General features: G+C 36.8%; 1 protein-coding gene across 2 annotated transcripts in view; it reads right to left on the bottom strand.

The window, feature by feature from the left end:
* The window catches only part of ITGBL1 (integrin subunit beta like 1), a 123370-nt gene that overhangs the window by 1638 nt on the left and 110289 nt on the right, over positions 1-11443 (bottom strand). For both annotated transcript variants that reach the window (XM_077781506.2, XM_085557013.1), the window contains 2 exons: positions 5909-6055; positions 1116-1229 (listed from right to left, as the gene is read on the bottom strand). In XM_077781506.2, the coding sequence (XP_077637632.1) occupies positions 1116-1229; positions 5909-6055 (261 nt within the window). The remainder of the gene's footprint in view (positions 1-1115; positions 1230-5908; positions 6056-11443) is intronic.

Genomic DNA, 11443 nt, shown 5'->3' with positions numbered 1-11443 from the left:
AAGATTAACTATTATTCATAAAGAAAAAGCCATTAAAAGCTATCAACAGAATAGCAATTAAACTATGGCTTTGAGCATGAAAATCTTTCAACCTAAAATCTCAGAAGTGCTAGACAAATAAATCCTATCTCAAACTCTCTATTAAGTGAAAAATGTCCTGGCCCTATTTTGCAGCAGTGGAACAACTGAGACCCATCTATTAATTTTATTTAAAATTTTTTTATGACCCTTGGATGCTCAGTTTGAGGCCTCCTCTTCCTTCTGACTTTATGAAGATCCATGATGAGGCATTAGAGCTACAGATAAGGCTCTTGTTCCTGCTATGCTAGTTGCTTCCAGAAAATGACCCTTGCTGACAGGTCTAGCTGGAAGACACAATTTACTAGTGTAAGCCTTCCCACTCTCACTCTAATTGGCTTGCAGAGTTCTTCCACATCTAATAATTGCTCAGCAAAGATTTTCTAAAATTAAGATTTGTAACAGGAAGCAACCAGTGAGTTAATTTAGTAATTCCCATGCTGCTTCTTGTCACTATTCTTGTCACAAGGGTTTGTTGGCAGCCTGCCCACTTCTATCAACATCTGCCACCTGCATATTCAGACAATGTTAAGGTGAAGCTGCTTGAATCATTTACCCTCACATCATAAGAAAAGCTATCAGCTATTCCAGCCTCCCACCAAAAGTTGTCTGATTGCTAGGAAGCTCTGTTAATCTACACAACTATGCTCCCAAACACCAGTGAATTTTGTCTGCGACTTAAATGCATTACACACATGGAATGTCCAGTAAAAGAACAAAGGCTAAGGAAACCTCATGATCATAATGCTGACATTGTGTTCTTTGCCAAAAAACAGTAACTTGTAGTGTATTACAGAGAGAATTGTTAATGGATTCCATAGCTAGCTTATTTACTTAAATTCATACTCAGGCTTTTAACTGTTGTTTTGAGACCTTAAGGTGATCATTGCGCTGCATGAAGAAACAATTATAGCAGGTTTGAATAACCAGCAAATGTGCTTCTTCCATCAGTGGGGAAAGGAGAAGCTGGGCTTTGTCTAACATAATTCCCATCAACTCTGTTTCCTGAAGCAATTAAGTGTTAGCCTGTACTGCACCTGTGCAAATGAGACCATCGTGTTTGTCACAGTCTCTGTCATCGCATTCACAGAAATCACCCGAAATGTACCATTCCTGGGGTGAACAGATGCACTTTCCACAGTGGCAGGAGCCTGAAATCACAAAAATTATTACTCACAGTCAAAGAGTACTGGCACATTCAGACTAGGAAATGACAACCCGAGTCACACACATGCACACATACGCACATGAGCATGTGCACAAAATTGCTGCCTAAGAGGCTGTTGCATAAAAGAAAATAATCAACTAAAAGCCTTTTGAATGAAAGGATTCTTTTGGCATGAGTTAGAGTATGATGGGATGTTACTGCTAATAGCTTTCTAATAGCTTTGATCCTGCTATTTCAATTAATCAGGACTCACATTTTGAAGCTTTGTTTTGGTTTCAGAGATCTACAATCAGGGCTTCTCTTCCCAGTAACTTCTATTTTTGTTTTCTTTTCTTTTTTTTTTTTCTGTTGGACTAGCAAAGCTCAGATTGTTCCCTACCTATTGTTACTGATGGTAGTAAAACAACATCCAGGAAGAAAATAGTCCTCCTCATCTAAAGCTTTTAGGAGTGAGCTCACAAAAGACTTAACAGTGCCCAAGACTAACATCTATAGACACCCAAAATCCTCATCACTGCAAATGAAGCTTCTCCACCTCCCATGGACTTACTGAACATTTGCTCTAGGTCCAAAAGAGTTTGTGCACATAATGGCAGCTCAGCCACTGGCTCGTTCCTGCAGTGTGCCCAAACGCCTCTTTTTGGGAGAAGCTGCTCTCCTTCTCCTCAAGGACATCAGGCCACACCCTCACAGGCAAAGCAGGGACTGTGTGGTCAAATTCAGGTGATGCCATAACCCACAGGGCACCAGAAACCTCCCTTGAAGAGAAGGCTCCAAGTCATTCTTAGCCGCAGGCTCTGAATTGTGGAAAGTGACAGGTACCTCTGGACAATCATATGTCAGGAAGCCTCTACCCTGAGAAGTGTGTGGGAGAAGCTTTTCTGCACCTAGAAATGCCACAAGCAGATGATAATTCCTCCTGAATGATTCCAGTACCTGGCTGAAGAGACTTGGCTTTTACAGATCTCATCTTCAGCAGCCTGGCCCTTTGCAGATTTCAGACATGTAAACACTGAAGTGGGGATCTTACTAACTGCTAAACAAAAATCCTTTTGATTAATGTTAAATCAGTGTTAAAAAAAAATCAAAAACCCTGATAAATTATAGCAAAGAATATGTGCAAAATTTTCAACTATGAGGGGCTTAAAAAAATCTCACCAAAGAAGCTTTGATAGAAGATGCTTTTAGATGAGTTAAATTCCCTTGAAAATCCTAGCCTCCTACAATATTTCCAGAATCATTCTATTAAAAAGTCACCAATGTGTTGAATGCATTATTAAAGAAAAAATACATAGAAGGAAGCTTGGTTATGTGAGAATATAACCTAAATAGAATTCATGGGTTACTCAACAGGGCCTGAGCCAAAGCCTATAAAATCGTGCTATTCCATCTTTCCAGTTCTTTCAGTGACCTCTGAATAAAAATCCATAGTAACAATCCTAATACACTTAAAGAAAAAAAGTTGCATCTGTTGATATAAACCAATTTTCCATTTCTTTTCCCATAAATAATCAAGCTTAATTCTTGACAACTTCAGAACAGCCTCAGCAGAGTATCTAATTTGTAATTAAATATGTAATTTAATGCTTATTTTAAATTCATAAAAATTAACACATTGCTTAATTTTAGGGAAATTCTTTAACTTGTAACATATGGAACATGTAAATATATTCAGGAAGAGCTAGTGATTAGAATTTTTGAGGATGGAAGTATTTGATTAAGCATCTACTTTTTCTGTGTGTTCTGAGTATTGCTTACAGGGCTACTGGCATAGAAAATATTGATATTCCCTACAAGGATCTAAAATGCTGTTTTATAAGGAGGCAATGGAGGATAGCTGACATATCACAGGGTTGTTCTATATGAGGTACACTATGAGATACTTGAGGGTAATTTAAAACAAACAACTCTATTTATACAAACTGAAAGGTACTGACATCTAAAAATAATGAGTAATAGTATGAGGATTTTAGTGAAATTACAGCAGTTATTAAGAGTATTACACTGTAAGAAGCCTGAAGTGATTCTACATCAGCGAGCACTGATCCTGCTACTGAGGGATGCCCACAATGTTTAAAACTGCTTTGCAGAAGATACAGCAAATTTAACACCAAGTCAAGCAAGGAAGATAAGGTTCCAAAATGCAAAATCTGTTATGGAAATGAATGTATCAAGACTTTTCCCTGAACAGGGCATGCTGCTCTGGGAGGCTCCTCAGTTTAATTGCGTCTAATGAGTTGCAGGGTGTTTCCTGGGATCCCAGCCAGATCCTCTCGGATGGGATTTGGCTCATTACCTTGCCCACATCCTGCACCGTTACAGTCACCATGTACAGCCCTATCTGTACTTCCAGGGAGGCAGCAGCGTGGTGGGTGTTGCTGTTTTCCTTGGGAAGAGCTTTTGCTACAGGTGGTACATTCAGCTTGCCAAGATTCTGAAAACAGCCTAGGAATGTGGATGGCCAACTTTGCTTATATTAGCAGAGTGCAATTTTCTGATAGTGTTCAGCAGTCATCTGCTGAAAACCAGGACTCTTCACAATCTATTAAAACCTACATACAGAAACTCAAGCTATCCTCACTCCATTTTAGCACTTGCATATCATGGTTAGGTTTCCAACAAAAAAGGAAAAGCCACCATTAATGCACAGGTTTAAAAATCCCTTTTATTTGACCAGTAATCATTACTTTTTTTCTCACTGTAATGAATTAGAAAGAAAATTTTGTCATTTTGGTTCCTAGATAGTGCTTCACTATCTATGACCAGCGTTTTAAACTAAGAATATCCAGTAAGACATGATTTCCAGACACATATCTTAGCATCAAGAATAGATTAAAAGAAAATAAAGGGGAAAAAAAACCATAGCAGCAAAATTTGTAAGACTGTCTTTGCCTGTGATCCCCATCCTACTCAGAGAAAAGGCATAAGATTGTAGCCTTCTTCTTGGATGCTTACTGGCCACACACTACTGAAAATGTCTTATGGAGGTGATTTCTCTAATGTTTGCTCAATATTTAAAAAAAAAAAAAATCCCACATTTCTGTGATGAATTTATGGTCACAGAATCACAGAATGGGTCAGTTTGGAAAGGACAGCACTAGAGCACATTGCAGGCTGCTACAGATTATGGAAGTGACCATATTTCAAACCTCACCCTGGCAGCATAGCCAGTAGAGGTAAAAAATCCTTGATATCTCTACAAATTCCTACTTCCAAAGCCTCAAAGTAAATGGTACCCTTGAAACACATGCTCAAAGCTAATTGGTCTCACAGTAAGACCCACAGGCTGCAATAAATAGCTCTCAGCCATCCTTAGCAAAAGATAGCAGATAATATGAATATTTTAAAAATCAACATAATTTTTCATGTTTATACTTATACAGAATCTTACATAGTGCATTTTATTGATACCAAGCATATTCCTTCACCTTCATAGTTTATATAAAAATCTCAGTGAGGCACACATTAAGAGGAAAAAAGTTAACTTCTGCAGTAAAAAAGAGTAATTTCCATTTCTCATTTCTGTAAGTCACTCACTCTTAACATATACTAATTTAAAGACAGTCCCATCTGGGAAAAAAATAGAGAAACAGTGCAACTTTCTCATTTTTTATGACAGTGCATCACCTTGAAGGAGGAAAAGCCCCAAAACAAAATTAAATGGTGCAATAGGGAGAGTTCTGGTAAGTGATAATACAGATAGATGAAGCCTGGGCTGGAAATCCCATTTAAATTTCCTCTGCACTGAAATAAAAGTTACCAAAGGGAAAACTGGAAATCTGCCTGATGCAGAGGGTTCCTAACTGGTTTTTCCAGCTGGCAGACTTCTTTCCTGTCTATGCAAGGGACATACAAATATAGGAAATGACACACAGAGTCTGGATTGAGTGTATTCTAGCCTCCAACCAGTCTCTTTTTTGTCTATCCTTTTTTAGACATATTATATACAAAAATAGGCAATTTGCACTATGTGGGAGCTAAAAAGCCCTCTTTCCATTAATGCAATTTCCTAGCCTGAAAGACTGCAAGGTAAGAACCTCAGAGAATAATTTCAGATAATTATCAAGATTTTCTAACTTTTATTCTTCCCTGCGGTAATTTTTTAAAGCTGAACTGAAGCTGATGCAACCAGCTGAATGAAAATTAGTAAATGAGAAAGTTTGTAGAATTCAATTCTGGGTGTTGCATACATCTACTTTTCTCTTACAGCTGTTTTGGGAAGTAGAGGGATTAAAGGCACCAAATTGCTTTTAAACACTTTCCCCCACATACTGTTGTCCAATATATTATGTTTGCCATCTTCCCCACTGGAGTGTTACTGTGGGTAGTGCCCTTTTCCCCCAAAGTGGAAGGAGCACTAACTGTTTATAATGTACAGCTGTTCCACACAGACCATCAGCTAAAGACATACAGGAAATTATATGCTACTAACAAATTGCATAGGAGAGCAACACTGCTGAATGTGTTCGGCTGGGGTGGGTGTCAGACAAAATGGATGTAAGTGCATTACAGAGCATCCTTTAACATCCTTTTAATAATGAGTGCCTTTGAAAGAGAGGGTTACTGAACAACAACCTCCCGCCATGCACATTAGTCTTCCAGAACGTGATTATTTTCCTCTGTCAGGCACTGGCACAGGGGAGCTCAGCTGGCAGATCTTACCCTTCCCGGAGCACAATATGCCATCCGCTGACTCGCAGAGACTTCTGCTCTCCTCCTCCGTCATGTTGCACTTCCTTGAGTGCTGGCACAACTTCCCAAACCACCCATCCTGGCAAATGCACCGGCCACATGAGCAGATACCATGGCCTGTAATGAAACCAAGGTTGGTTATGAGCAAGACAAGATGAAAGCTGTCTCTGTGGTCACAGAAGTCTATGACTGTAGTCACACCTTCAGACCTCTTCAGTATGAAGTGTGTGCTATGGGATAGACAGACTGACACGTGGACAGCACAGCTTCCCAGCAAAATGGCCTTCTCCAGTTCTCTCCTTCTTCTATTAAAAAGGGTGCCCTAATGATGTGCAGAAAACAAGGGAGGGATAGGTCAAAGAAACTCTAGAACATGGGTGAGAAATAGATACTAGAAGCCATAATTCATGCTTTAAAGAAGGTAGGGGAAAGATAACATAGAATTTTTAAAAATTATTTGTAAAAATGTTAATAAAAATTGAAAATATGTTGAATAATAAACTGAGTAGAAAATTTGGCCAGGAAGAAGGGAAAAGTGCCAACAAATATAGACAAGAATATAGGAATGGAGAACAGAAATCAAAGAAGTAAGAAATGTCTCCCAGCTAGAATTACATTTTTCAGTTTTGAATAATATTTCTGCATCAGAGACAATAATTCCTTAGCTAATTAGTTACCTGTGAAGCAAATTATTTGTACCAGCGACTTTTGTCTTATCCTATCTTCTATGTAGGGCAAGGCAGTAGAAATGAAAGGACTGAGATAATTTGGGAGCATGGACTGGGAAGAAGGGGACAAGCAGTAGGAGTATCTGGAAAAGCATGAAACTGTAGGATGCAGGGAAGCAAACCAGCAATTTTGTTTTTCTGATTAGTGGATTTCTCATGAGCCTCCAGTGCAACTTGATTTAGTAAACTTGGAGGAAAGACTGGTAGAAGGCCAGAGGAAAAACAAACCTGTTAGTTGTTGAAGGTGAAATTCATTCAAGTTTATTGATAGAAAAATACTTTATAAATTTTAATAACAAAAACAGTGGGGGCTCCAAAGTCTTAGAGCTGTAATTTCCAGCATCTAAAAAGTCAAAATATGTTTTGTATTCTACACTCTGTATTGATATTTGGGGTTTTTTAATCATATTATATTATTGATGCCTATTATATTTTTTATTATATTTATCGTATTAAAAGCTCAGTTAATGACAACACAGTCTAATTATGACAGTATTTCTACCCATTTCTAAAAATCAATAACTAGCAATGATAGAAGTTTGATGCTACTTGAACTTTTGTGTCAGACTGGAAAACAAGAACAACTATATGACAACTGAGGTGATTACAAGAGGTAGAAAACAAGCATATATAATTTCCCATATGCCTCTTCCAGATAAATGTCATGCAGTTGTCTATATGAACAAAAATTAAGCTTCTGTCAGAGCATTTTTATTTGCCTTATTTTTTTTTAGTTAGTAACACAGAGATTAGAACTCAGGTTAGCTCAGCTAACTAAGAACAAAATACACAACTAGATGTCACTGCTGGAAAATTATTTCTGAAGATACAAACATCTCTATTCTTTTAGCAGTGAATATTATGACATCCATGGCAATTTCAATGAGAAAATAATTTTAAAGCTTTTTTTTTTGTAGTCATTATGTGTTACTGAATGAAGAGGCTGATCATGTCTGTAAATACTTTACACAAGTCAAATAAAAAGGTAATGAATAATCTATAAATTTACAGCAAACAGACCTTGCAGTTTGCCACATAAAATTTGACTTGCACTTTACTCTAAAGACAATTTCTCTCCTCATTTATGCCATATAAACCCTCAAAGCATAAAGAATTCTTTTGTCTCAAATAATCCATTAAAAAAAAAATAATATTTGTTCCTATCTGACACCAGCTTAGGCAGCTGCAGCTTTTTGAATGCTTCATCCATTGAGGTGGCAAGTGCACAAGTGTTCAGCCCACTGCTTGTTAATGTTAAGCTATCTCATGTGAGTGTGGTGGCCCGAAAGCAGCTGCTTTATGTGGTCTAATTGTGAATATCCTCTTTGCAAATCACAGAAGAAAGGGGTAATCTGAATAGTTAAATCAGTATTTTTCATAATGTTAAGCAATTAATTTTGGCTGGACTTCTTCAATTAGAGATTTTTCTTTACCCTTAACGATACAGATTAAGCAGATATACTGAGAAGTGTTGGTCTATCAATATTTCAGACCTAACAGAAAACAGTTAAAATTACAAACAAATTGCATTGCAAATGCTTATTCATAAAAAGCTATGTTAATAAACTTAATAAAAAATGTTTTAAGAATTAATCTCAAATAATAAATACTTTGATGTGGGAGAGGCAAAGACAAAAAAGATGGTGTCAAATACTCCGTCATTTTGCTTAGAATTACAACTCAACCACAACATTTAAATGTGAAACATGAATTCAGCAAAAAAGCAAGCTGCAGCAGATTGCTCTCAAAGGCTTCTTATAACCCAAATCAACCTTAACCAAACTGGGCACCATGATGAATTATTTCTTGCCATGCCTGGAATTGAAATTGTGCTGCTGTAGGAAATTTCAGTTTAGGATTACTCATACAGCTGTTGTCAGTGTTCCCCAAAAACCTTCAGGATCATTTTGTAATACAAAAGGCACAACTACAGGGAAGCACCAGCACAATGAAAAAGATGAAGTAATCATTACAGAGGAAGCTGGTTCTTATTTACAGACTATTACAAACAGATGATGCTCCTGAAGGCCAAACTGAAGCCCGACCCAAGCAAAATGTGGCACCTCAGGAACAGAAGTTTCTCAAACTAACACAATACAATACAATACAATGTGTTTTAAATGGATGAAAAATAAAAAAAGTTTTAAAAGCGTAATAAGAATATGAAAAATTGCAGCATAACACAGGATCCCTGATATAGAACACCACAGAAAATGAAACAAATATTTGTCTCTGTATTTAAATAGAAACAGGATTTCCATTTTTATTTTTTCTTCTAAATCACAGGACTCTCCATTGTTTTATTAACAGAAGAGAATATTAAACCACATATATCTGCAAGAAATATCTCCAGGTGAGCAGGCTTCATTACCCTGCCCAAATATGCTAAACGAGCTGCTAAAAATGTTCTTGGAACAGTGATTTTTATTTTTTGTTGTATAGCAGAAGACCAGAACAGTTCTAACAACTGCAGCTGGAGAAACCTAATATAAATGTGAATTAAAATACTGACTGTCTTATTATATTTTCAAAGTAGGTCAGTTAGTCTTGTCTAAGTCTAATGAAGGTGGACTGCGGCTCCAATCTGAGTAACACAACAGTCAGGCAGTTCAGTAGCACCTTCAAGTGAAACACTGCAGCAAAAAGGGACAATGTCATTCTCACATCTACCTACCTGGAGAAAAGCGAGGAGGAACAAAATTAGAGCATTGATGAGATGGTGTTAAAGTCCTGCAACTCTGTGATATCCATGTTTGAAGAGATTTTTTGTAAAACTTGCAAGGGTACTAAAAAGCTCTGAGGAATTCAGAGGGTATCAGAACAGGTATTCTCAAACTACCAGAAAAAGGCAAAGCAAGAGAGAAAACTTGATACAGACAAAATCATGTAAGAAATGAACCAGCATTTCAAACAAGGGTGATGACTACTGGAACAAACTTTCAAGTGATGCTGGCATGGGCTACACATGTCTTAATAATTCTGAGAGCATGTCCTGCTCAGAGACAGGCTTTTTCTACATAAAGTGCACAGAATTCAATGTAGAGGAAGAATGGGAATAGTGCAATTGCTATTTATAGCCTACTAAAAGAATTTCGATGGAAAAGCCCCTTTTGGAGTCACAAAATTAATATCTATTAATCAACTTAAATGTTAATGTACTAGCAATTCCTTTACTGCTTATTTGAGCAGAAAGATTAAATTAAAATGCTTTTTGCAAACCTGAATCATATTTCATGCTATCTGAAAAGCTAAACAAAGTTCTCTGTGCATCTATGTAAAGTGTTACCTTTTCATACAGATACACAAATGTCTGGGTGACCAGGACATTAATCTGTAGTGCATTTTAAAAAAATCAGAAGAAAATTAATTTAATACAGAATATGGAATGCCATTATATATATATAGAGTATATCTATCTAGTATAATCACTATCTATATATAGTACTGATTTCTGCAGCAATTATATGTTCTTCAGATTCCTCTATCAAAAGAATATGGTCCCTCCTCTAAACACTTCTTGTTAGAACAGATGAAAGAGTGGTTGGGTAGAATATAAGCTTTTATTTTAACATGTTTGGAAACTCAGAAAAATTAGAGGTTCAATTCAGATGCCCTGTGGCATTGGACATGCCCTAAGGCATCAAGGACATCCTCATGATGGCAGCAGCCAGGCAGGCACTCCTGTGTCCTTGTGGAGCCAAGCTGGGGTCAGGCAAGGGTAGTCTTGGGAATCACAGGTGATAAAAACTGCTTTAACTTGGGTGGCTGAAGAATTTGAAACTATGTGCCAACTACAATTGGAGAAGCCATGGTAGACTCAGGAGTTGTATTTATGAATTCTCAGACCAGTCAGTGACAAAACCTGTCTTTCTTTGGAGATTGACAGATATTATTTGCCCTTCCTAATTTATTTTTTACATATGTTAGAGAGTTCCACAAATGTCTTATATACTTCTGTTTCTGTGGATCAACATTAGTGCAAGAAGTGAGAAAATTGTCTGACAGCAACTGTACCATACTTAGCTTTGCTTAATGAAGCATATAATTAATCATAGCTCTCTCATTTCTATGGTTATGGTCTTATTGGTCCTCAAAAGAACACGTTACCTGAAAATATCATGCTTCTGCTTCACTAAACAGATGACAAAAATAAATGTCATTCATGATTTCTGCAGCCTGGAGTTAGAACTTTCATAAAAAAGAAAGCTTTTACATTTCCTGTAAAATACTTATATTAAAAAAAAAAAAAAAAAAAAAGGCAATACTTCCTCTGAAGCCAATTTTTTAGCTTGGCTGGATAGTAATGAAAATTTTATATTCAAAGGAACATAGCAATTAGGGGCAACTTATACTAGACTTTTGAGAGGGAGATTTACCATTGCACATCCTGGTAATGACTGTGCAATATTAGAATCCATCACTATAAGAATGTGATATGGAAGTTTCTGTCTCAGTTTTAAAGGTTTAAATCATTGGAAAGCTGGGAATTGTAGCTTAAGGTATACATATACCTTACAAACTCCAGATTTTCCCTTGTTCTCTGGTGATTCATAGAGAATAACATTGGAAATCTTAATACTGGTGCAAATAATGCATGAATGAAAATTAGTAAGTAAGCACCAGAAGAAATCCCAGAATGAGGTCAAATGCACTGATAAATGAAAACACAGTCACAGGATATACACTGATAAACAACCCATTCACTAAGAAATGTATTATTTTGTCAAAATCAGAAGTTTTATCAAACTCTTATAAAACAACAATATGATGAAGGTCA

The sequence above is a fragment of the Lonchura striata genome, chromosome 1 (assembly GCF_050655825.1).
Source record: "Lonchura striata isolate lonStrDom1 chromosome 1, ASM5065582v1, whole genome shotgun sequence".
Lineage (NCBI taxonomy): Eukaryota > Metazoa > Chordata > Aves > Passeriformes > Estrildidae > Lonchura > Lonchura striata.
This window is presented reverse-complemented; position numbering and strand designations above follow the sequence as displayed.